Consider the following 26,227-nt stretch of genomic DNA (forward strand, 5'->3'; position numbering starts at 1 on the left):
GTTCCAAAAATGTAAGGCATGCATAATCAAAAAAGCCCTTAAGCATATTTATTTAAACATTTTAGATATCAAAAATGTGACTTTACATATGATTTATAGAAAGAGAAATTAATTATCTGGATTTTTATATACTGTAGCTGTGAAGAAGTGGCGTATACAAACATGATTAATCTCTTACAGGCTAAGAAAATAAAACTACAATATTACAGTCATTTGGTTTCTACATCAGTAAAAATGTACATAATAGTCAATTTCAAGCTTGCGTCAATAAATATGTAAAACTTACAAGAATTCCTAGAATTGCACAATTCTTGATACAAAGACAATTTTTTCATGAGGAAATATTTACATTTCATTGATCGATCTGTATTAAGTAGAATACAGAACATACTGACTGTTCAAATATAAAACGGTAAAAATACAACACACCTGCAAGGTTATTGTCACTGCAAAAATGCATTTTATATTTTAAAAAAAGAATAAGGGTGAAAGCCCTCGAGTTGAAAACAACGATATGTCCGTGAGTTTATGTATCAGGCTCGAAGGCACCATTAGTCCGACCCGTCGGCCTCTTAGGGAGAGGTCTGTCTGCTGATCTGCCTCTCCTCCTGCTGCTCGTCAAAGCCGGAGCATCTGCATCTGAAAATGTGGCCTGAGATGAAGGTGCAAGGACTCCTAGCTTCTTCACCTTCTTTTTCCTTCTAGTTCTGCGGGAAAACCATCATTCACAATCAGTATTCATTATTTCTAAAAACCATAATATAACATGTCAGTTATAAACCTTTGTTGTCTTGCATGGAGCCTCATGCAGTGTTCAGTAACCATGACCCCGTGAAGCTACTCACCTTGCATTCATCAACTCAGGTTCAGTGTCAGAAAGAGTCGGCTCAGAAAGAAACCGAAGTTCCCCAGAAGAACTAATTGCAGCAGATACCTTGGAAAAGTAAGGAAGGAAGGAGAAGAGATAAAATGACAGGAAAAGCCATCGTCCCACAGATACTGGAAAAGAGATCATCATGCATTCTTTTATGCACCAAAAACTATATAGTACATTTAAGTGATACTTCTCCCAAAATCCCAAAGATGTATATATAACACTTCACCTGCAAAATGATCATTTGTATATTGATTAATCACCCCGTGTTACCTTGAATTCTTATTCACTTCACAGTGAACGTGATGTCTTTACGAATGATATGACACTTTGTCATGAAACCTTCAACATCCTTATTATTTGCAGGTGTTGGGTGGCAATAATCAACACAAAACCCCCAAAATAATGGGAGAAAAAGACAAAACAGGAGTCTACAGCCATGCTAAAAGCTCTGTGAGGCTGGCACAGTGGTACTGTAGTTGTGAATTGTGAACAAGGGTGTTTGATGGTCAAAAGAAAGATTGAGGTGGAGTATCACTTTACCAAGCAGAAACACAGACACCACAGACACAAGAGAGAGAAGACCTGCATATGAAGTGAAAGAAATGTACACCCAGGCACACCCTGTTTCACCTTCATCACTGATGAAAGAAAGATCAGATTCAAATCCAGGACAGACGCCTCTGTATTATTCTGTCTCTTACCCTGGTTGGTGTTGACCTCTCAACCGTCCCTTCAGACATGGCTGCGTGAGTCGCATCTTCACTGAAATCTCCTACAATAAAAATTAAACTCAGCATCTTGCATCACATCTGGAAGTTTCATACTCATGATCCACTAGGTGTCTATCATAATAAATTATAATTCACTCACTCTGATCAGCTACATAAGCAGCGAGAAAATATCCCTGCTGCCCATTGGCCAGACGCCCAAACCACCAGTTGTCATTGTCTTTGTACAGCACTTGGATGACATCACCGCGGCGTGTTGTCAGCTCATCAGACCGATTAGCTCTGTAGTCATGGAGCGAGACAACCTAGAAGAGGAACACAGAGGTGGACGTGTTGAATATGTGAGGGGAAAGGTTGCATTCGACTGAGCTCGCAGCTACAGGGGATACTTACTACTTGTTGAACGGGGTCAGATTCTGATTCGACGTGGAAGCCTGAAGAGATGTGGTCAGGAAGGCTCTGATGGAGAAAAACAACATCAATTTTTTATACATTTTAATGCGGAAAAGTTCCATATTAAACCTTTAACAGCCTTACCGTCTGTAGCCGGAAAGATGAAGCTCCTTTTAGACGCTGGCCGACTGGACTGAACCCGCCTGAAAGTACAAGAAAAACAAAACAAAAGCAGGCATAAATATTTAATCTTAGACTGTAACACAATCCAGTGAGTTTACAGAGATCACTTACGGACACAAGTGAAAATCACAAGCGGTCCATCTTTGTCTCTGTGTACGGTGTACATACTTCAGGAGACTCTAAACCACAACGCTAGAAGCACTACTCTTTACTCTGTGCAGCTATAATCTTGGAAAATATGTGACCTCGCATTTCACAGAGCGGCAGTAAAGTCACTCACTGGTTAAAGACAAATAACAGTGTGATTAACTGAACAAGCCACTCACGGTGTTGGGTGCTCAGAGCTGCCTGGGGGATAAACTGCTCCGCCAGAGAGCCAGAGAACTGCAGCTGGGAGTGCGGCGACAGGCGAGATGGAGGTGGCAACGACGCATTTAATCCCGTCTGCAAAGGAAAAACTGGACTTTCTAGCAATTTGTTTCATTTAAAAATAGCAGTAACTTAATAACTGCTTCCTTTTTCATGTAAACCTGCTCAGGCCTCCTAATGCAAGTTAATGTCAAGATTAAATTTAGACTTTAAAAGTTTCATGTGGCTTAAAATACAACAATGGCAGCCAGCAGGATTACCTGGATACGGCCCAGTGGAAATGCAACACACTTCTCTAACGCTGTGCTAATCAAGATTTGAGTTAAAAATACACAGTGTATAACTTTATAGACATATTTATGTGGTGTGTTTCCTTTCTCAGCACTTGAGAGGAAACGACAGAGATCACAAAATCAATGTTGGCATAAAGGGCTCGACAGGTTACATCACCATAAATGACCTCAATAAAGACCAAGTATACAAAGGTGTGTTTACAAAGACTCACCATGCCGGAATCTATTGTGAAGCTCCTCCCTGTGTGAGTAATGCTCATTTTGTCTGCAAACCAAACACACAAAACCAGAATATAATAATAATAATACAGAGACAGCACTGTTGCAAAAACAGGTTAATCAAGATGTAATGCAGTTAAACAGTAAAAATCTCAAACACATACAGTACCTTGCTCATACATGTATCCAGAAGTTGAAGACCTCTGATGTGGCTCCTAAAATGATTTTAAAAAAGTGAGTTCTGGTGTATATTGAATTTCTATATTTCTATATACACTTATTTCAAAGTAGTAGAGGATGAGTATTTACAAGTACTGAATCCAGTTGCTCCTTAACAGACTGCATTTTCAATGCAAGTCTTGTTGCTTGGGCGAACTGATCCATGGTTGAAGCAACAGATGTGTCCTGTAACGCTTGCGGGTCCGGTGTGTTTCTGAAGGTTCTGGTGTCTGCAGACGCTGATCTGCTCGTAGCTTTTATATTGTGCACCTCCAGCTGGGAAACTGTGTGACACAGCATGACATAGGTTGTATTTTAATCCTTGTATGTATCAACTGAATCAAATAGCTCAGCTGACTGGAATAACATTCAGATCTGAAAAGGAGGTGAGCGAAGTTGATGAGAGATTCAAGTTTTCACAAACCTTTGCCATCGTAGCGGTACACGCGGACAGGCTGGCTCTGACCGAAGGCACTGAAAGCGACCATGTTCTCGTGAGGGTGGAAGGCCACGCCGTGGAGAGCAGAGCGGTAACAAAGCTCAGAGTAGACAGCAACTTGGTCACCTGAGAAGACAGAACGGCTGACAGCTGGAGCCACTGTGCAGAATACTTTTAAAGCTGACAGACGATAAACATGATAATCTCACCTGTGTCTGTATTCCAGACATAAGCCATCCCATCCTCGCTGCCAGAGAAGATGAAGGTCCCACAGGGCGTGAAAGTGCTATAGATCCTCTCTCTGTAGTTTGTGGCTCCGGTGTACTTCTTTAAAGCCAGGCTGAAAGGGATGGATAAAGAGATGGATAATGTCATAAGGTCATGTGCACTGGGTGACTGAAGTGGCTCTATAGCAAACCGCAAAACCAACAGCGGCACTCAAAAAGCAGAACAGAGGTCACTGTTTCCTGTAATTAATTAGGTTATGTCTTATCTTATTTACATTCTCAAGTCCATCATCCTCAGGACGCTGTCCTTGGCGTGGATGAGCAGGCACCGCCCGTTTGGATGCAGCTGCAGCATGTTGATGGGGACGCCACTGAGGTCGCTCTCATCTATTTTCTGCAAAGACAAAACATGCATAGTTTCACATTTCTTTCCAATTTTGTTTCTATAGGCCATTTTCACAACAGTCATTTTGACATGTCATAGCAGACTAAACACAGGTGTAATTCATAACGTTAATTATGGCTGTGGTATTTTGAATGCTGGCTCACTGGAATGGCTGTGACACACTAAAGAAGAAAGAATGGGACCATAATTAATTTGATCAATTACACCTGTGTTCACCCTGCTATGACATGCCTATTGCACAAGCAGACCACCATCTGACAAATCTAAAGTATCCTGTTATGATATGTACATGTAGATCAAACATGACAAATATCATCTATCATCTGTACCTTCTCTATGCACCAGCGATGACATAGCTGACGCCGCTTGCTGTCGTTTACTGTAGTTTTCCACACGAGGATGAGGCCTCTGTTGTCTGCAGAGAACATTCTCCTTCCTAATTACAACAAATACAACAAAAGGAGCATCAGCTATGAGAAAACACAAGTTTAACATTCTTCATTTACATTACAGAAGAAGCCAAGCCTCACATGTCATAAACAGAGCATCCCCTCCCAACTCTGTTTTTCAAAGCTCTGTTTTATGTAACATTCTTCATAAACACAATAACATTCACATGAGGGAAATACTTCTTTAAGAGACTGCATTCATTCTTATCTTGTGCAGGGTAGCGGTTGGCTGTGGGCCTATCCCAGCATGCACTAAGTGAGAGGTACACAACATGGACAGGTTGCCAGTTTACGATGGGGTTTACACATAACATTGAAAATACAATACCTTCAAAGTCAAAACAAACGGAGTTGATGAAACCGTCGTGACCCTCAAACTCCTGCAGCAGCTGGCCGTTCACGTCATCGACGTCGAGCCTCCACACTCGTAGCAGAGCGTCGTAGCCCCCCGTCACCACCATGTTCTGGGCTGTGGGGTGGTACTGAGCACAGTATACGAAGCATGGATGAGGGAGCACCTTCCTGGCCGTTCCCTGGAGCCTCTCCACGTTCCACTCCCTGACGGAGGAGAGCAAGAAAAATTTAATAATGCAAAACACTCATTTGTGCAAAGAAAGTATGTTCTTTAAATAATACTTGTGATTCACCACTGCAGCCCAAAACCTGCTGTGTCACTGGCAACATGAAGACATAGTGAGCCACTTACTACGAAGGGTACTTACTCCCCCTGGAGGTGCTACGGCAAACAGCTATTACAGCGATTCAGTCACCAGCAGTGACTCCTCACCAACTCTTTCCTTCACACCTGATCAGTTTCATTTATTTTCTCATCTAACAAGCGTAAACTTACTTGACAGTTCCATCAGAGGAGGCCGACAAAAGGCTGCGATCGTCTCTGGACCAACAGAGATCATAGACTATTTTGAGATGGCCACTGAAGGCAGCCAGAACCTGGCCAGAGGGAATCTCATACACTGAAACAGAAAATGAATGGATTCTTTTTAATTTTTTGTATATGCTTGGAAGTTGTAGAGTCCTGAGATCATCTCCCCAGAGTTCTTCATGCATAACCAGCGAGTTAATTAGCTGGAGATTTCTGCTGAGGAGTGAAGAGGAGCAGGGAAGAGGTGTTTCTTACCTATCACAGGGAAAGCATCTCTGTCAGCACAAGCAGCAGCCAGCATCGTCCCGGTATGAGAGAAGAGCACTGTGAAGCAGCCCATATGACCACCATGGAATGAGTGCAAGGACTTGTTAGGAATCCGACAGACCTTTAACAGAGAGACTCTGGTAAGGTTTGTGCCATCAACAGCGTTTCAAGAAGAGGGTTGCATTTTTTTCTATGTTAAAACACAACTGACATGCCTATATGTTGGCGTCAGCTGAACTTTACATCATCGTTATTTTACATAGAACGACTGTGGATTTGGTCTGTTGGACTGTTGGCATTGCATGAAGAAGGGATCACTTCATAGACACTATGGACAAGAGGAATGATCACAGCAGGACTGTAACTAATGATCATTTTCATTGTCGATTAATCTGTCGATTATTTTCTTGATTAATCGATTAGGTGTTTTGTCAGAAAATAGTAAAAAATGTCAATTAGTGTTTCCCAATGCCCATGATGACGTCCTCAATTGTCTTGTTTTGTCCACAAATCAAACACATTCAGTTTACTGACATAGAGGAGTAAAGAAACCAGAAAATATTCACATTTAAGAAGCTGGAATCAGAGAATTTTGACATTTTTTTCTTAAAAATTACTCAAACCGATTATCAAAATAGTTGGTGATTAATTTAATAGTTGACATCTAATCGATTAATCGTTGCAGCTCTAGATTCACAGTGACCAGAAACAGCTTGAATGTAAACATGTTAGTGTTGTTTATGTCATCCATTCTGTGCTGATGCAGTGAACCCTATCATCCCCACATATATCATGATGCATTGCATTAAAACAATCAACAGAAATGATTTGTAATTCTACTGGACAGAGAATATTATGCTAAAGAAAACAACCAACTTGTAAGAATGTGTTGCTAAGACTGTTACAATTTATATTTTGCAAAGATTTCTTTTAAATATTCCTAATTCCACCAACCTGTCCAGGCAGCCTGTTCCATCTCAAGGCTGGTGGTTTGTTGTCTAGAGGCTGAGTCAGGCTCCTCTTGGTGACCTCATTCTGTAGCTCACTGTAGGAGGTGCTGCCCCTCTCCTCCTGCAGCGCCATCATGGACCGAATACCGGGGTCCACCTGCACAACAAAAACCATCTCAGCTACAACATATCACTGAATCCACTTTACACCAGAAGATCTGAAACATTATCTATCACTGATACGTAACACGTCAACCATTTACACATCTACATACCTATAATAGAAATGTAAGACAGAAGTATTCATTATAAAGATAAAAGATAAATAATAGCAGCTATAAAGCAACAGCTAACTTACATGCTCAGGGAGTTTAATGCCTTTCACCGTAACATAAAGGGTGGATCCGTATTTGTTTCGGAGGAGCTTCCACCACTCGACCACCTCAATCGTTTTAGGTTGTCTCTTTGCCCGAGCTGGAGGGCAGAAGAGCTGGAGGCGAAGTTTACTGTCGATATTCAGCACACCATTCGTGCCTACAAGCTAAATAGAAATTGTGAAATAGTTATTAAAAAGAACGATTAAAAACAAAACCATTCTAAATGACCAGGGTTAATTATAGTACCTTGAGGAATGCCCATGCAATCTTTCTGAATCCTCGCTCGTGCTTGTCAACATCAACATTTGCTCTCGCTTCTTCCATGGTTATGAAGTCCAGGATCTTTACGAAATGAAAACAATTATTAACAACAGCTACATTGAAACTGGACAGATACGTCTAAATAAAGTGTCTCTTACTTCAAAGAAGAGTACAACTCTGGGGCTTTCACTGTTTTGTTGAACAAAGTAACCAAAGCGTTCGTTGAAGATGATCTGTTCCTGCCACTCAGGGATGATCGATTTGTTCTTCTTGAAGTCAAAAGGTTGAGTCATGATGGGGAGGATGTGGTCGACGTTCTCTTGCTCATAAAACGAGGAGACTGGTCGATGGCTGTGAAGAACAAGACATTTCACGTTCAAGCAAATACATTATGTAAAAATACTGAAAGTGAAGCCATACAGTTAAGGGGTTTCTCAGTTTATTGTGTTCATTCAAAGGTTTTACCACCCTCTACTTTGGGATCTTAGGATGCCTAGATTGAACTAAAACCCAAATAACTATGGTACAAATGTTACAAATTACAGTTACAACGAAAGAATGTACTTGACAATAGAAACACAATTGTTACCAAACCAATACTGATGTGAAAACACAATTAAACACTGAACTGAACTGCAGTAATGTAGGTGTCTGAGAGTGTCCGTTCTCACCAGTCTTCTTTCTTCACGTACTGTCCAGTGTTTTCATCGACAACATGTATCTTCACCATGGGGTGTGAGATCAGCAGGTCCGACTTGAGGCGATCCGTTCTGTGGACGTACACTCCCAGCACAAGGCTGTCATCAAATGTTCGTTTCGGTGGTACTTCTGCCTCAGTTTCACTCTCTTCATTGACAACTGAAAAATTAAAAAGCATGAAATTTATCAACAATGTAGAAGAATTTTTAATGGAACTTTTTAAGAGGACCAATTATACTAATTTCCAGATGCATACTTGTATTTTGGGTTCCTACTAAAACATGTTTAGATGCTTTAATGTTCAAAAAACACTATTTTTCTCAAACCAGCTGTGCTGCAGCACCTCTTTTCACTCTCTGTTTGAAGTGCTCTGTTTGAGCTCCAGCTGGCCCGCTGTTGTGATTGTTTAACCAAACCATCTCTTTGGTCTCCACTCCAGCTCTGCTCTAACCAGCTTTGTTTCAGTTTGTGCCAAACCAGCCGCAAATGTGTTACTTTGTGACATCACCACGTTACAGAAGAAAAGGCGGGACTTTCCGCAATGCGTTTTAAGCAGTTCAGGAGCAGTGTTTCTGTGGGGGAGAGTAACTCCCTTTGGCGTGGACTTTGGGCTTTGTAACTTTGCAGACACAAAAAACTATATAACAATCTAAAGGAAAGGGAAAAATCACAAAAGCATAATAGGTCCTCTTTAAATTATTTTCTCATAATAATGAGACTGACAATTAACATCCAGTTAGTTACCATGTTTTTTCTTCTTCTTTTTCTTCTTTCCCTTGGATTCTGTTTCGTTGTCCACATCAGCATCCTGGTCGGTATCTTCATCTTCATCCCTAGTGGACCAAAAAGTATCAAATCTTACTTCAATATGCTGCTTAAAGCAGTGGCCTTATTACTAAATGTAAAAAAAACAAAAACAAATCTATATCATACTAGTAGATATACACACCTTTCTTCCGACTGTGTGATTACAGATTTCAACTTTTTCTTTTTCTTCTTTCCAACATCATTATTCAGCAAAACGTTTTGGGAGACAACACTCTCTTCCCCAGTCTTGGCGCTTGTCTTCTTTAAAGTCCTCTCCTCCTCCTGTGCAATCTGCTGCTGGTATTGATGCAGCAGTTTGTCCTCTGCATCCTCCACCCGACTCTTTGCCTTGTCCTCTGTATCTCCTTTGCCTTTCCCCTTCTTACTTTTTCGCTTTGACTCCTTTGCACCACCTACATCGTCTGGCTCCAAAGCAATCTCAGATTTGGAAGCATCAGCATCCTTCTGGATGTAGCTTGTGGTATCCTCAGGTACAGGGAGGGAAGGAAGCTCCCTCTTGCTTTTCCTCTTGCCTTTTGACGTTGGAGTTTCCTCTTGGTTCCTACTGTTGTTGATATTAACCTTTTCCACTGTTTCCCGCTCTCTTCGTTTATTCTTGGTGTAGCGAGGGCTGCCCTGTTCGGGGTCATATGTGTTCTGGAGGATGGTCTCATTATCTTCTGTGTCCTTCTCAAGGTTGAGGTTCTTTTTTAGATTCTGAAGCTAAAAGAAAAAGGGAGAAGGGAGAGGAAAGAAATGTCAATATATATACAGTATGTATGTAAATCTTCTTTCCTTTAATAAGATGTCGATCATTTCAATTAGTTTGCATTACGTTGCAGTGTACTTTGGAGGAACGAAATTAAGTAAAAAAACTTTTGGAGCACATACCACAATAGTCTCCTGAGTTTCAGTGTTTTTCTTTTTCAACGTTTTCTTCTCTGATCCAGAGTATTTCTTGAAGACTTCGTTGAATCTTTCTCGGGTCTTTGCCCGGTCTTCACTCTCACCTGTAAAAAGGTTACACTGTCATCCATGGGCAAAGTGGCCCTGGGCTGGCTGCATTGAGATCAGTTAATACTATGTGATCAAAGCAGAGTGTGTTACTGTGGTGAAGGGTAAATTTACTACTAGCACTACTTACTACTCAACTTCAATGCAATTTTGAGATACTTGTGCTTAAGTAATTCCATTTCATTTCTCTATACCACCACATTTCAGATTTAAATAGTGTTTTTTACTTCACTACATCTATTTACATACATACAAAACACAATCAACAAATACAAAATGATGCATTTTTATAGATTTAACTACCCAACAGTGTGTAAAATAGTTTAAAATTAGCCCCATCTCAATAAGATAAGATAAGATATTCCTTTATTAGTCCCGCAGTGGGGAAATTTGCAGAGTACAGCAGCAAAGGCGGTGAAAAAAAAGAGCTAAACAAAGTGTAACAAAATATGAACCATTTAAATAGAAGAAAGTATAAAAATAGGAGCAGTATATACAGTATTGACAATAAATAGACTATTAACAAAATTGCACAAGTGGAAAATGATATTGCAAAGTGAAAATGAAGTGAAACTCCACCTTTAAATATTGCACAGTATGAATTACACTCAACTGTATTTTTTGTATCTGTATTGTGAATCAACTGCAACATTAAAATGCTTACATGTTTACACTAATAATCCACTTATGTGATATATATAATAATATAGGACTCTGAAAGATGGTATTCTGCATTATAACAACTTCTACTTTTGATCAAGTTCACTTCTGTACAACTTGTACTGCAGGACTGGGCTTTTGTACACTGTGGTACAGTATTACTACTTTTACTCAGCTAAGTAATGGAGTATTTCTTCTACCACAGGTGTGTTGAGGAGACAGCAGCAGGTAAACTCACCTACAGGCATCCTCAGGCACCGTGATGTCTCTCATCATTCTGAGTGCAAAAGGAGTAATCCATGGAGGAAGGCTTTCATCCTATAAATACATAACGGGGATAATGTTAACCTGTTAACCACACACACACACTGTCTGCTGGATCAGCCTGCGGTGGTTTGTTAACGAGCACAATTAGTTTAGCAAATGTGGATGAAAACAGTGGAACAAACTCACATCGTGTTTTCAGTTTTATCTGCTTAGTTGTTCTGAGGAAAAGCCTTTAGGAGATGCTAACAGTTAGCTAGTTAGCTTGCTACATGCTAACGTTAGCTAGCACAAGTGGCATTGTTATCGTACTTATATCGTACACGTATCTTACTACAGTGGGATTTAGCTTCTTCAACAAACAGTTTAAGCCTCAATATAAACATAAATACACATAAATGTGTTTAAACAGCTGGTTATGAGTTAGTTAAGGCGTGTATTCACCCTGCAGTGATTGAGCTCTCCTCCAACTTCAACCAACAACGACGCTGAGACGGTTACCAAGTCAACCACAGAGGGGGCGGAGCCTGACGGACATGTTGGTGACGTAGACACAACAACAACAACAACAACAAATTCACCAATGGCTGAGAAAATACAAATATATATAATAATAAATAATTAAAATTACTACTACTACTACTAATAATAATAATTATTATTATTATAAAATAATAATAATAATTATTATTATTATTATCATTGTATATTATTATTAATAAAAAAATATATATATATGGCTGAGCAATTAAAAAAAAGTAATAAATAAATAAAATTGCTACTACTACTACTACTATTAATAATAATAATAATAATAATAATAATAATAATAATTATTATTATTATTATTATATTATTAATTAAAACATAATAATAAATCAAAAATTAAAATATGGCTGAGCAATAACATAACATATCATTAAAAAAAACGTTCCATTATTAAAATATTTTCCATCATATTTACGTGAGGCAGCTGCAAATAAAGATTTTTAAACATTATTTCACTTATTTTATTTTGTTTTACAATTAGAACATAAAAACTCCCCCCAAGAGTGAGACAATACAAAATATATACAGTTATACACTGCAGTTGTACATAATATAGAGGAGGCTGTAACCCATACCAACAAAGAAAGAGCAAAGATAAATATATTAATAGAATACAAATACAAAAACAGGTAAATATATAATCAAGCTAATATGTGAGTAAAGATTTTACAAAAAACAGAGAAACACGTGAGATATGGGTTTAAAAGGCATTACTGATAATAAACCACCTTACTTTTAATTTAGGATTTTGCTTCTGAATAAATTGTGTAGAGGGTCTGATCAATGAAATGATTAAAAAAAAGAATACTTTATTGTAATTATAGTGCACATACAGTCATTAATATAGACAAACAATGTCAGAGCCTGACATTTTTTTAGTTAAAATGGTTTTAATTTACAGTTTGATTTCATTTTCAAATCGTATGTATAAGGGTTTAGAGTGGCTAAATTTGGATTTATGAATATGAAATTTTGCTAAAATCATGATCACGATTATTATATATATTTCTTTTCTTTTCTTTTTTTAAACTATAGTTATTGTAGAAACCAAACAGTACATTATGCCAGTCACATTTTTGGGTGTCTAGACATTGCCAATAGATTGTACAATAATAAAAAACTGTAATTTACCTTACAGTCACGTGACTTTCCAGTGGGCGTGTCTATGTGCAGGTTGTGTGACACAGACAGACAGGCAGGTGAGGCAGTTAGGTACCTCTTTTCTGCTGAAGATGTGGTCATGGCTTCTGGCTTTTGTGAAAATTGCTCCCGACTGCTCAAAGAATTCATCGTTCATTTGAGGAAAGTTTGCAGAGAGTTCGAGCAGAAAATAAGGGAGGTTTTCAGGGAACTTTGTCAGTGCACCTGCTTCAGGAAGAATACACCTGAGAGGAGTTTCCTCGTGAGGAGAAGGACGCGAGAGTTGCTCTCTCTACACCTGCTGTATGGTAGGAACAAGCTGTTCACTTTCTTTGTTGTAGAAAGCATTGTGGTGGAGGGCAAACACACCTGTACAGACTTTATCTGACAAAGTCTACCCAGTTGATATAAATCCTTCATTTAAATTTAGAAGAGTAGACACACCCTTACAAAAAAAGAAGTTTATTCAAGTATGCTATTAGTATATACTTCTTTTAAATTTAAAATAAGATAGTATGCTTTTAGATTACTTTTTATATCAGAGATAAACTTATACTTAAATTATACTTAAGTATACTTGGCTTATACCGACAAGTATACAGAAAAGTCTAAGTGTACATGGCAAGTACACAGAAAAGTCTAAGTGTACATGGCGAATATGCAGAAAAGTATACTTGGCTTATACTGAAAAGTATAGAGAAAAGTATATTTTGCAAAGTACAATATGTTCACTTAAGGAAACTTAAGTACTGAGAGTATACTTTAAAGTGTACTTTCATAAACTAAAGTATACAAGTATAACTAGTAAACTAACAGTATACCTATAAGTTCACTTGAAGTATACTTCATATTATAGTTGCAGTACAAAATACAACTTGGATGTAAACTAGTTGTGTACTCAAAGTTTACTACTCTTACATTTAAAGTATACTTAAAAAGTGGGCCAATTTAGTCCCAAGAAGTATTGAAATAGTACACTTACAAGTATACTACTAGTACATTGATATTAGTATACTTATTACATAAAGAATACTTGGGAATATACAGTACTTGAACTATACTTAAGTTTACTTCATAAAATAAACTTGAAGTATACTTCTTTTTTGTAAGGGCAGTTACATCAACAGTGCATTTGTAAGATAATAAAATAAATTATGTTTCATATTTGTTAATGTGTTCCTTCTCTCAGATGATGAACCACTAAATCAGGAAAGTCTACAGGCACTGAGCAGACTTGCAACCTCAGAGAACACTGATCTACAAATGACTGCAGCCGTGTACTATTTACACCTCAGTCATCATTGTGAGTAAAGAAATCAAACTGATTTTTATGTTGCTTGACTATCTTCATTTCTAGCAATGACTTGCAGCTCAGTGGCGCACAGAAAGAGACTATTGTTTTCACTCCAGGTTTCTCATATCACTCACTGTACAGAGATAAGCTCTCTAACGGGTAGGACTGGTATCATGCAAATTTCCAACTGTATTTTTGTACAGGGATGGCAGATAATTCTCAGCATGTGTGGGCTTTAGTGTCATTATGGAGACATAATACATAGATTTCATTTTGAAATCCTACAGTATGATACCAAACTGGTAACTCCATAAGCGATGACTCATATAAAGTATTACCTGTAGTTCTTTTTTGTCAGATCCTTGTATTGATAAGTTAAGTACAGGTTGTTCCAGTAGTATGCAAAAGCATGACCACATTATATCTTGCATAAACGTGGCAGTTGACAGATTGCTGTTTACTTGGTTGAGGTTGATAGAACACAGGTGGGACATCTCATTTAGGACTTGAATTTAATATATTTTTTTATCGAAGGACTGGTTAATACATTACCCTCCGTTTTTGTTTTTATTTTTTTTAACAAGGTTCCCCTCACCCACCTTCTCCGAACACACCTTGGCAGCTGATCACAATACTACATTTCACAAGTACAAGTGCACATTTTCACAGCCATACTTCTTCATTCCTCCAAGGCACAAACCCACACATATCTATAACGTGTTACACTCAGTTACAATACATTAGCCATTCTTCATCCAGTTGGTAGTTCCTTAAGATTCTCGAAGTATGACAATAAAGGTTCCCATTTCAAGCAGAACTTTTTCACAGATCTCCTCAGTGTAAATTTAATCTTTTCTCGCTTTAGAAAAAAACATTTTGTTCAGGATTTGAATTTAAAACCCACCACCAGTGTTTATAACTAACATCTGGCTTATAATGAGTCTGAAAGCTAATTAAGATTGTGTTTAACTTGTAGATCATTCATGGTTATTCTAGAAATACTTTGGGCGTCAAGAAATAAAATTCTGCCTCTTCAACCACAATGATTTTTGTCTCTTTCAGTGAAATCGCCCTTACCAGACGCTTTCATGGAGCCAGTTATGACCTTACTTTTATCAACTGACCTAGATGTGCAAAAGACTACCTCTCTCTCCTTAGTCAACCTGTTAGTCAAGAATAATGGTAAGAGATAACAATCACAAGGTATTTAAAGTATTGTCTTTTGCTGATTCATAATCCTTAAAACTATCCTCTTTATTTTGATGGTCATGGTCAGATGGTCATAATAATTACTGCCCATGCAATCTGATTTCAGTGTGCAAAGAGTTGGTGATTGAAATGGGGATGCTGGTGCCCATACTGGAGTTGTTCCAGTCTGGTGATGCCGCCGCTCAGTGTCACTCGTGTGCCTGCGTCGCCTTGCTGGCCTCCTCAGGTTTGTACAAGTCAAGTCTTTAAATAGTTTAAAGAAATAAAATGCCTCTCTGCATCGTCAGCATTCCAGTCCAATGTTATCATGTGTATGACTGCAGAGACACAACATACCACTATAGATCTGTCTAGATCATCAACATGTGTGGAGTTTTTTTTTTCTTTTCATACAGAATCAAACAGGGAAGCCATCATGGCGGATGGAGTCATGCCACTGTTGGCTTTAGCAAAATCCTACGAGCCACCGGTGCAACAGAACGCCACCTGGGCTCTGTTACACCTCACACAGTCAGGTGGGATCATTTCCTTTAAATCTCAATCCTCAATGTTCTTTCCAGTGTTATTTTGCTTGAATACAACATGGAAACCAAAATTTTCTTTTTCCAGATTGGTCAACGAGGATCTTGTGTCAAGCAGGAGCCATTCCCATCCTGGTCCTTCTGCTGCAGTCCTCAGATTCACAGGTTCAGTTTAACAGCTGCAGCGCTCTGTGCAACATCGCCGCCGTCCAGGAGCATCACCCAAAGCTGTTCAGCTTCGGGGGGCATTTTTTGTTAAAGTCTCTTCTGACTCTTGTGTCTTCCTCTGTGCAAAAGGTAAATGTGAACTTTAGTGGCTGAGTTTGAAGAGAAATCGGCAACAATGTTCAATAAAAATATTTATTTCCTTTTCAGAATTCAACCCAAGCATGCAGATGCCTACAAACTCTCTCAAAGAATGGTAATTATACACAATAAAGACAGAGATTGATTCCATACACAAAGCAGATGCTGTTTGTCATTTTTCTGTGTGTGTAGTTCTGATCCAGGAGCAGCTGATGGAGCTCGACTGTGTGCTGCCTCTGAAGGCGGTTCTGCTGAAAACCTCTTCTCCTGTGTGGATAGAATCAGCCATAACACTACTGTCTGCGCTGTCGGCACACCCACCAAACAATGTACGGTTTCCTACACAGCAGCATCATAATAACGAGGAAGTTGGTAACTGTTTGTGATGTGTTACAGCTCTGAAGTAGTACGAAAATGATTTATGAATCTATTGGGAAATTCCTTTTCGTTTCCTTGAACTAGTAATCTATAAAGAAATTATATGAGGACTGAGCTGTTTACATTCCAATGTCGATGATATTTCCGTGGTTTAATTCCAGGACGTCCTTGTGAGTGAAGGACTGTTGGAGGAAATCGGTCAGCTGCTTCATCATCACACATCCAGCTCTGTCATTGTCACACACAGCTGCAAGATAATCACCGACCTGTGTAGCTCCAGCGCGGGTCAGCAGGTACGCCGAGGCTACAATTCATCATTTCATGTCATGTTTGTTGTGAATACATGATTTATTTGTGCACGGTCGTGTTTAACCCCGTCATCGTTATCTAGGCTGTGATGGAAAGTCAGTGTTTATCAGGACTCCTCGGGGTCCTTCTGTCTCCGTCCCTGTCAGATGAGACTCTGCTTCTTGTGACATCATGCTTACATAACCTCGTGACCTGGGGTGAGTGGTGAATTAGTGTTTGTCTGAATTTTTGCTGTGGAATACAACTCAAATGGCATGATAAGATCCCTCTTTTTTTAAGAATAGTTTTATTGCAGTCAATCTTATTTTTCCATTTTTCTTAAAATAACAACTTTATAGCGGTGTAAAATAACGTACAATTAAAATTATTTGGGGAATTGTATACACATCAATGGGCAAGGTGGTCAAAAAGAGAAAAAGTAAATGTATAAAACAACTAAGTAGACATATATACAGCTACCACTATTACAGGATGTCACTCGTAGACCCAGAATGGCAGTAAGGGGGAGATCAATCTTTTATATGAATAATTGTCCTAATCTTTCATAATTTGTCACCATGTCAGTCTAATGTGTCGGTGACAATAACATCAGAGCAAGTTTCAAGACTTGTGAAGTTGTCGGGACAAATACAAAATCCCCAGCTGTCCTACAACAGTGCGGCCATCATCAGCAAACTAGAAATGACTGGTAAGTGCAAGTATTACTTACTGATAGAAAACATTAAATAATATATCATTAACTATAAATATAGTTATATTCTGTGTGTTTTCATACTATTCACCATTCAAGGGGAGGTGGTCCAGTTGCTGAGACCTCACTACATCACCATGTCGGAGTACCTGTTGGTGTTTCTCAAAAAGAAAGATGTTAAGCTGCAGCAGCTTGGCATAGTTACAGTATTCAACCTCAAGAAAGGTTTGTAAAGGTTTTTTAGTTTTTTTTTATTAGTAATATTATTATTGCTATTACTATTACTATTATTATTATTTTAATATGGGGATTATCTTATTCTACTCAATTTTGTTTGTCTGTTTGTTTCCTTAACAAAAAAAGATGAAAAATGTTTTCCGTTTTTTCTAATAAACAATGTCGGGGAAAAAAGAGAAAGGTTTGTATTTGTTGTCCCCTTACCTATTAAGCAACTAAGGGTTCTGCAGCCATTTAAATTAACTTATCATACTAGATGTCCCTAAACAAATTCAAAATAATCAGGCATTGCAATTCAGGAATACTTAGCCTGCTAACCTCTGTGGACACTTTTAAAAAGAAATCTTATCTTTTTAGCCTGGCTTTTACTTAAGGTGCCTAATCATTTATTGCCTTAGTTTTTAAGTGTTAATCAATGGTTTTAATTTTATTTCTGTCTCTTGGACCTATTTATTCTAGTGACTTTTATTTATCTTAACATGTTATTGTTTAGTCTTGCAAAATTCTATTAATTGATGTCCTTTTTTTGTTTTGTTTTTTGTCTGTGCTGTTAATCTTGCTCTGTGAAGCACTTTGGGTGGTATGTAAATAAAGTTGAGTTGCTTTGTGCCGTGTTCGTCTGCAGATGGAGACTTTTCCTCTCTGTTGGCTAACAGCGAGCTGGAGGCTCAGCTCTGGAAGGTGCATGCGCAGACGGAAGAAACCAGACGGCTGCTGCAAATGATTCAGCCCCTCTCTCCATCCTCCGTTAACCCCTGACTATCTCAGCACAAACACTGAGAGATGTGCTCAGTGTTTACATTCATGCACTGTTTGGACAAGCAGCATTTTTATATTGTGTTTTAATATTTTATTTCATTGATTTTATGTTTACAGTCAAAACATTAAGTGAGAAACAAGGCAGTGATGCGGCATAGTATCAACTTTAATGAAATATGGCATATATTTCAACATTTTAACAGGTTAACAAGTGATAGTTATAAGCAGTACTTAAACTACAAGATCAAATATTGATGATCAGATACATTTGCTTTTATATGCTTTCATTATAATAAACTCGCTTAATCTCTACGCGTCATACTTTGCTTTGTAAAGTGATACATGATATATCAAACAAAGCAACTGTCAACAGTGCAATGAATGCTTTGTGCATTATATTCTCTAAAACAACACTCACAAAACTGAAGCAAAGTCTTTGGAAACTAAGTTCCTTAGCAGCTTTGAAATATGTGATTGCTATACGTCACAAAATCAAAGGGTAAGATGGGGATTCGGGGAGTAGGAAGTTAACTTTCGACAACAACTCTTGTGTTCTCAGCGCAAAACAGCCACTCGAGCTATTCTAATCCCACAGTGACAAAACTGAGGAAGGAAAAGTGCTTAGATTGCAAGAAATATCAGGAATAAGCAAAAAGCATATGGCTAACATACGTTGTGATTGTTAGAATGGCTATTCCTATTATTTCACAGAGGCAACAACACTCCCAGCAAACTACCATTACCACTGTCTACATCTACTGGTGTTTGGATAGTCGTTATTAATTCAGATACCTGCTGTACTGAAGAAAGCAATAAATAACTTGCCCAATATTTGTGCCGCTGGTTACACACAGAAAAGTGACCAAAATGCTGACGTCCTCAGTGCGAGGCAAGGCTGTAATCTTACATGCTCTTTCAAGGTGCCGAAGGGCAGCAAAATGGCTGTACTGCAGTAACTCCTGTCTGTGTTTCACAGAGAAATCACAGCTCTCCAACGAAGTCTTTGACCGTCTGCCCGCTTCGCAGCTGCTCAGATGACCTCTGAAGAACGCACAAATAGGGAGATAAAAAAACAAGATATTAAATCAAATGTTTCAGAGCAGCTTAAGAGAGAACATTTATGATGTGTTTTTATACTTTTCATTAAGGGATACTGCATATACAGGAAAAAGGGAGGCTGACAGCACACTGATGAAGACATTTTGTGCTTTGAATACTGTCAGGTATTGCGTGACGAAGATCTTGCAGGACGAAATGTTGCATTAATAATAACTTGGGTCAAGAGAACTTGGGAAGTGGGTGGCTGGGTAAATTGGATTTTTAAAAAAATTTACAAACTTAAACTGCCTATGTCTGATGATAATTTATTTTCCTATTAGTACACAAATTTAATGGATAGATTTAACGAATAATAATCTGATTGGCTAATACTCGTTGCCTTCTTCGCCTAATTTGTTAAGTTTATTGCTGAAGAACCAGATCAAAAAGTTTTCAAGAAGGAGTTTTCATAACGATGGAAGCCTTCTCGTATAGTGATCTCATACATAATTACAATGTCCTGATTATGGACAACGTGATATTACAATGTCCTGATATGACATATCATATATGGATGGAATAAAATTTAAAAAGGTAGCCGACACCTGGTCTATACAGCTTCCAGGCTGATGCACAAGACCCTGCCTGGACAGCTCGCAGTTCAAGATGAATGAATGGTCCTAATTGTGTGGTCCGTAAACACTGCTGTGCCTCTTTAAAGATGATTGCGAACAAACATGACGTATGATGGAACATGTCAGCAAGGCCCTGTTGGGTGATCCGATCACAAGTGGACAGCTCTAAGTATGTTAGTGCATAAGTTTCTAGGACCACAAGGGGCCTGACTTCTAAAAAGTCACCAGCCAGAGCCAAAATCGATCAGGATCTGGCTGGTGGCAAGCGTTCTCTGTGTCTCACCTGCTCGTTGGTGGGTCTGGATCTCCTCGAGGCCTGTGAGAGTCCTGAGGGACCTGCGTTCTTTGAAGGCCACAACAGGTACCATGTCTTCCTCGTTGTTCAGCCCCAGCTGTGAGGTCTTCGTCCCCACCAGCAGCTTGACGGCGTCTTCTGTAGTGCCGTTGTGCACAGGCTCTGTGTTTTCCTTTGGTCGGGCTTCATTTGGCAAAATCCTCACTGGTGCAGATTTCTGCATTAAAAAAAGGAGAAAAAGCTTTTAGAAGTTGAGCTGGTTAGTTATTAGTGAATGCTGGATGTGCGTCACACTGTAGGAGCCGTGGGGCAATGTACTTTTACCGTAAACCGTAACTCTCACCGTATCAGGAGAATCTGTCCTTCTGGTTCTCCGCATGATCTCCTCCAGTCGCTGGAAAAGAAAACACTTTTTATGAAACCGTCACAGTAGGCTCTGTGCAACCATTCAGTCTCTTAATAAGTCAGCGCTTTTCATGAACACAGTCGAGACATTGTTGTGTACAGAATTTACATTTTTAGATGAGATTATTTAGACACACTGTCTATCTTGTCACCTTTTTTCTGACTTGGCGTGCTGCCTCCTCTTTCTGAGCGACGATTTCTCGCTCTTGTTTGATCTGCTCTGCTTTTGCCATCTCTTTGGCTTGTTCCTCCTCTCTCTATAGAAACAGGCAAAACAGTGATTATCAATTCAAAATAAAAGAGTAAAAAAAACACAAAAAACATCCACAAGGACACCTCTCTGCAAATTCCCACCTGTGTTTGCTTTTCCCACCTGTTTCTGCAGAAGGGCGGCTTCCATCATAGCCTGAGCTCTCTCTTCCTCAGCTTTCCTCTGCTCCTCTTCCTCCCTCCTCATCTTCTCCTCTATGAGACGCTGAGCTTCGGCCTGCTGTCGCGCTCGTTCCTCTGCCCTCTTGCGCTCCAGTTCCTCACGACTCCGCCTGGACATGTCATAAATTGTAATATAACAGTCTTAATGTCCTGCTACTGCAGTGTTTCTGTCTCGTAGGGGGACATGCTTGTTACCGTTCGGCCTCCTCTCTTTGCAGACGCTCCTGGTCCTCTCTCTCCCGTTGTAGTCGGGCCTCTCTTCTCTTTTCAGCCAGGAGACGTGAGGCCTCCACTCGGTCTGTAGTCCCGGCTGAAGGTCTACTCATGACTTCAGGAGGCTGTGGAGCTGGATGAGGAGGCGCTTCTGAAGAGAGATAATATCAACTTCAATACAAATGAAATGCCACTTTAAATACTGCACTTTTTTAAAAGCATTTCTCTATCTTACCTCCATGTCCTGCTGTTGTGGTTACAGCTGCCGTCTCTTTGTGGGGCAGGACCGAACATGGAGCCTCTGGTGGATTTTCATCCCTCATTATCTCACTCTGACCTTCAGCTGATGTCCTGACAGGCCTCGAGTTACCAGGAGAGAGGGCAGAAGTACAAATGGTAACATCTTCCTCGGGGACCGATGGGAGCTCGATCTGCAGCGGGGTTGAGTGTCTGCTGATTGTTTTTCGGGGGGTCCTTTAAGATCCAGCAGAAGAGAGCAGATGTCCCAATTTGTTTCAGTGGTTCCATACCTTTTCCCCTCAAGGGATTTATTTTCTATCACTGAGTAAACTGACGACCCCTGACTAAGTGACACATTTTATGGATATTTCATATTATATTCAATGCATAACAATAACAGTACAGAACAACTGATAAACTGAACAATTAACCCAAACAGAGAATGTAATAACTGCAGGAAGTTTATGTAAAACAAGCGATTTTGGATGAATTTTGCAGATTATTTCCTGTGAATATTGCATCAGAGATAAGTTTTCCTGTTATTTTTAGGAACCTTTAATACAATTCTCTGTCTGAATTGTGTATTTAAAATTTTTTAACACTCATACATACTTAATAGGCTTCTTTTTTGACAGATTCAGCGTTTTCTTCTCTCTGACGCTTGGCCATTGTTCTATTAGCTCTTTGATTGTTTTAACTGTGTACTTTTCTAATGCAGGACGAGGCTGTTTAGCAGAGAGGGAAGGGTCCGTGAATCTAACTATCCTATTTATATCTTAAATAATAATCCAAACTTTAAAAAAAACAATTTCAATTAGTTTTCTTCACAGAAATGAATGAAATGCTGAGATATAGGCCAACTGTATATTTTTTAAAAAGGTTGTTTTACACCCCTTAAAATCAAGACCCCCAGGTTGTTTTTGGTCACAAACATTTCACCTACCGTTCAGGTGAGGGGGAGGTTGTTCTGCTTTGTTTAACTTTGGCTGGTTTCACACTGGTTTTGACGGCAGGTGATCTAGTAATTGAGTTCTTCTTATTAGCGTCTTGCTGTCTCGCTGTTTTGATCTAAATCAAAAAGAAGAAAAAGATTATCAGAATTCCTTTCTGACATAATGTTTCTCCTCTTTCAATCCAAAAATCTAAATAAGTAAAAACTGAAAAAAGAGACAGCTGGGTGATCCTAAAAATATGCAAGACCAAAGGAGCAGATAGAATTACCTGTGCCAGATTGACGCTTCTCTGCTGTCTGTTGTTGGGACTCGGGGAGGCAGATGGCCTGGGGTGGACTGGACCAGACTGGCGCTGGGGTTTGGGAGGGGTGGTGGTGGTGGTGGTGGTGGTGGTGGTGGAATTCATGGAGTGGAATGAAACTGCACGGCGACAAATATGGACAACTGAGCCAGTGATTTGTGCCATAATTATTGTGGGAAATTGGAGGAAATATGCACAAATGGTGGAAACAGTGATGGAATTGTGAATCAGTGCGTAAACAGAGGGGAAAATGAGCAGTTGGTTAGTTATAGTAGTATCATACAAATGCACTACATAAAATTAGTATTGCCATATTATTAAAGCAGCTGTTATCATGGGGGAGAGTACCTTCTTCTCCTGACTGACAAGCAGCACTCTTGCTCCTGGCCAGATAAGAGCATGTGGGGGTAAGCAGGCGACTGACCAAGTTCTTCTCCCATGTTGTCAGTGGCAAGCGACGTGGAACTAGCGTATTGATCAGTTTTAAGTGCAGCAAAAACAAAAAGATAAGGCACTCCGAGAATTGTTGTGTTACACAGAGAACAGATACTGTTAAGTATGGTGTTATGAGTTTAAAAAGATGTTAAAAGAGAGGAAAAATAGAAAGTAAATTCGTCTCTACTCACCGTTCTTGGTGAGCTTCCTTCCTCTTGAGTTTTGGCCGAGGCCGTTTTGGGCCCTTTGGCTCTTTTCCACCGTCCTACGCACTGCAGATTCATATCGCTCCTTGATTCAGGAAAACAAGCTTCAGTTGTTGGTGTGATTCAACCCCGAGCTAGGGCAAGCATCGGCCTCACTAAAAATAAATGTTTTTTATATCCACCATCAAAACTCACTTTCTCCTCCTTCAGTTTCTGCTTGCGCTTCCCCTCCACGGCAGAGCGCTTCATCTCCTCTTTGAGCCTCTGGTCCTGGAGTTTCTTCTTGCGCTCCTGCAGTTGTTGTTCATAGTATTGCCTGGCGCGCTGCTCCCGCTCCACCCTGCCCTGCTCCCGAGAGACTGAGGGAAAAAAAAGAGTGAACCAGTATAAATAGATAACTCATTAATGTATGTTAAATCTTATTAGAAATTGAGGACAATGCATTAACAGTGTCACATACCAAGTAACTTCTGGTGCTCCTCTCTTCTTTCCCGTGCTGCTTTCAGCCTCTCATCAATATTTGCTCCATTGGCCACTAGAAAATAAGACTTTGTAGTCACTGGTTTGATGCCATAAATTACATAAATATAAGTTATATTGAACATTAAAACCAAAATCTAGACATTCAGTCTAGACATTTCATGCTGAAAGCCATTATCCAATATCCTAATAATATGACAGCTGCTGCCTTTTGATTACTTCCATGAAATTATATCACTAGATGATAACCTCAGGCTCACACATTTTGAAGCTTTTCCAGTGTAGTACTGTTTTGATATACATTACTAGAGATGTTCCGATACCATTTTTTTCCTTCCCGATACCGATTCCGATACCTGAACTTGCGGTATCGGTCGATACAGAGTACCGAGACGATACCAGCGTGATAAAAAATTATATAGTTATTATTCATATTTACCAGCTATTGATGAATTGATTTCTGGTTAAACAAGTTGATTTTTTCTGGTTTAATACATTTTGGTATCGGATTGGTGCGTAGACTGTCATACTCACCGATAACCGATCCTGAAATTTGGGCAATATTGGACGCATTTCCGATACTGGTATCGGTATCGGAACAACACTATATATTATATATTATTATACAAAAGGCAACATCCTGTACCTTGTGATTTAAACATTAAAACCAGAATCTAGACTGTTTGTAAAAAGGATAACCTCTGATAACCTCATAATATGACAGCGGCCTGATAAAATGGTGAATGTGTGTGCTGTATCAGACCTGCAGCGGCCCGTGGAGTGGCTGTGTTGCAGATTTGGGCAGCCTTGTTGACAGAACAGGCTGTTTTCTTTGCCTGTAGATTTGGTTTGATCTGACCACCATTGTCTAAAAGTGAGGAAAAAACAGCAGGTAAAAAAGAAGCAATACCTCTGACATCTTGCAGGTTTTATTAATAAAACCTAATCTGACACTCAATATTCCTTTGATATTTAGGATTTTCTGTAAATCTGTAAATGCATCTTTTAGCACAACAGATGATATGAAAGGGGCAGTTAGATATTACAAAATGAGCTTGAATAATTGGTCCCAAATAGTGGCTGTTGTGGACTGGGATGGCCTTAGGGTCAGCTGCAAATGAAAGAGCCATTATAAACTGCCTGCTTGGAAAAGGCGAAGAGAACATGCTAGCACCTGATCAGTCCTCATGGAGACGAAACAAACAACGAAAGGCGACACACAAGACTGATGATCAATTTCTTTAAAGGGGGGGAAACAATCACATGTATTCCTTTAGGGTTAAACAATATCAGGGATGCTATGTGTGTATTATGTCCACAGATATCACCTGATTTCCTCATGTTTATGGTATCCATGCTCCATTACAGAAAGATTTCTCAAAGCAAATATATGTATTCTATTCATGCGTCATCAATATGATCATATGATGCTGTGTTTGTGATTTACAGTCATTCTGGCTTTGCTTCAATGAAAGGCTTGTTTTGATCAGATACCATACAAATCCTTTGTAAATAAAAAGCATAGATAAAAGCTACAAACCTCCTGTTCTTTCAGATCCATTCCTCTTCTTCTGGCTCTCGATGGTACGTGTAGAAAGTGGTCCCTGCGATGGAGGGACGTCACTGTGTTTCTTCTGCACAGCCATGCTTGGTTTTGAGCCTGGCATACCAATGCTCTCACTCTAAAACCCCCTCCTTTCTCTCCTCCTCCTCTTTTAAATTTCTATTTCAAGATGCCTTCGGGTCCTTCACTTTCCGAGTACGCCGTGCAGATAACTGCCCTTTGCATCAGCTGCTTGTTCATCAGAGCCCTTTAAACCAATAGAGAGAAAAGCATGAAAACAAAGCATCCAGTTATCCCCTCTGTCCAATGGGTTAGAGATAAATTAAAAGGTTATCCACAAATTTTATCCTGTCTCCTTTAAGGCTGTGGAAGTCTGGAGAGATCCTCAGTGAGGCTTGTCTATTTAAAGGCTACACCCCCTTTTAAAGATCTCACCCCTTGTGAGCTGCTCTGCTTTACTTTCACATAATATAGCTGTGTCACTTTAAGTCCCCCAAACACTGCCTTCCTGCTTGCTGGATGGATGGATGTGGCCAAAGGGATGCAGCGTTTCCTGGAGACAGAAAAAAAAAAATGGAAGCTGCTTCATGAATAATTACCATGACAACGGTGCTGTAATATTCAGTGACATACATGGCTTGGACATTAACTCG

The 26,227-nt window shown here is 39.4% G+C and overlaps 2 protein-coding genes and 1 pseudogene across 6 annotated transcripts; 1 reads left to right on the forward strand and 2 right to left on the reverse strand.

The window, feature by feature from the left end:
* Positions 1 to 21: 21 nt before the first annotated feature.
* Positions 22 to 11,508, reverse strand: ahi1 (Abelson helper integration site 1). 2 transcript variants are annotated; one of them, XM_074660239.1, is made up of 27 exons: positions 11,429 to 11,508; positions 10,959 to 11,038; positions 9,938 to 10,056; positions 9,189 to 9,769; positions 8,984 to 9,072; positions 8,212 to 8,398; positions 7,699 to 7,891; positions 7,526 to 7,621; positions 7,261 to 7,443; positions 6,907 to 7,059; positions 5,941 to 6,073; positions 5,653 to 5,776; positions 5,131 to 5,360; positions 4,683 to 4,789; positions 4,223 to 4,341; positions 3,930 to 4,060; positions 3,706 to 3,846; positions 3,372 to 3,565; positions 3,232 to 3,277; positions 3,056 to 3,108; positions 2,508 to 2,625; positions 2,143 to 2,201; positions 1,999 to 2,064; positions 1,748 to 1,910; positions 1,579 to 1,649; positions 846 to 934; positions 22 to 707 (listed from the first exon to the last, which is right to left on the reverse strand). In XM_074660239.1, the coding sequence occupies exons 2-27, from the start codon at positions 10,966 to 10,968 to the stop codon at positions 527 to 529; spliced, it is 3,636 nt and encodes a 1,211-aa protein (XP_074516340.1). In that variant the 5' UTR covers positions 10,969 to 11,038; positions 11,429 to 11,508; the 3' UTR covers positions 22 to 526. The 2 variants fall into 2 exon arrangements, with proteins under 2 accessions (XP_074516340.1, XP_074516341.1); XM_074660240.1 differs by lacking the exon at positions 11,429 to 11,508 and adding an exon at positions 11,174 to 11,193.
* Positions 11,509 to 12,686: 1,178 nt separating this feature from the next.
* LOC141783561 (uncharacterized) lies at positions 12,687 to 18,392 on the forward strand (annotated as a pseudogene).
* A 133-nt stretch (positions 18,393 to 18,525) lies between these two features.
* map7a (microtubule-associated protein 7a) lies at positions 18,526 to 26,119 on the reverse strand. 4 transcript variants are annotated; one of them, XM_074660933.1, is made up of 16 exons: positions 26,010 to 26,119; positions 25,551 to 25,821; positions 24,774 to 24,878; positions 23,991 to 24,065; positions 23,726 to 23,889; positions 23,516 to 23,615; positions 23,238 to 23,354; positions 22,857 to 23,032; positions 22,579 to 22,703; positions 21,631 to 21,869; positions 21,378 to 21,546; positions 21,124 to 21,292; positions 20,903 to 21,007; positions 20,689 to 20,739; positions 20,334 to 20,562; positions 18,526 to 19,418 (listed from the first exon to the last, which is right to left on the reverse strand). In XM_074660933.1, exons 2-16 carry the CDS (start codon positions 25,675 to 25,677, stop codon positions 19,408 to 19,410), a joined length of 1,962 nt encoding a protein of 653 aa, XP_074517034.1. In that variant the 5' UTR covers positions 25,678 to 25,821; positions 26,010 to 26,119; the 3' UTR covers positions 18,526 to 19,407. The 4 variants fall into 4 exon arrangements, with proteins under 4 accessions (XP_074517034.1, XP_074517035.1, XP_074517033.1 ...); XM_074660934.1 differs by lacking the exon at positions 26,010 to 26,119 and having other exon boundaries at positions 22,857 to 23,008; positions 25,551 to 25,994; XM_074660932.1 differs by lacking the exon at positions 26,010 to 26,119 and having other exon boundaries at positions 25,551 to 25,992.
* Between the last annotated feature and the right edge of the window lie 108 nt (positions 26,120 to 26,227).

This window comes from Sebastes fasciatus, chromosome 15 (genome assembly GCF_043250625.1).
Source record: "Sebastes fasciatus isolate fSebFas1 chromosome 15, fSebFas1.pri, whole genome shotgun sequence".
NCBI classification, from domain to species: Eukaryota; Metazoa; Chordata; class Actinopteri; order Perciformes; family Sebastidae; genus Sebastes; species Sebastes fasciatus.

What these genes read in the sequence shown, in the direction of transcription:
- ahi1 (XM_074660239.1), bottom strand. An exon ending in AAACTCAGGAGACTATTGTG is followed by an intron (nt 9,770 to 9,937) that starts GTATGTGCTCCA and finishes TTTTTCTTTTAG; the next exon opens with CTTCAGAATCTAAAAAAGAA. An exon ending in AGAGGTCAACACCAACCAGG is followed by an intron (nt 935 to 1,578) that starts GTAAGAGACAGA and finishes TACTTTTCCAAG; the next exon opens with GTATCTGCTGCAATTAGTTC.
- map7a (XM_074660933.1), bottom strand. Translation starts at nt 25,677, where the DNA reads ATGCCAGGCTCAAAACCAAGCATGGCTGTGCAGAAGAAACACAGTGAC. An exon ending in GGAGCACCAGAAGTTACTTG is followed by an intron (nt 23,890 to 23,990) that starts GTATGTGACACT and finishes TTTTTCCCTCAG; the next exon opens with TCTCTCGGGAGCAGGGCAGG. An exon ending in CACAACAGCAGGACATGGAG is followed by an intron (nt 21,547 to 21,630) that starts GTAAGATAGAGA and finishes ATCTCTCTTCAG; the next exon opens with AAGCGCCTCCTCATCCAGCT.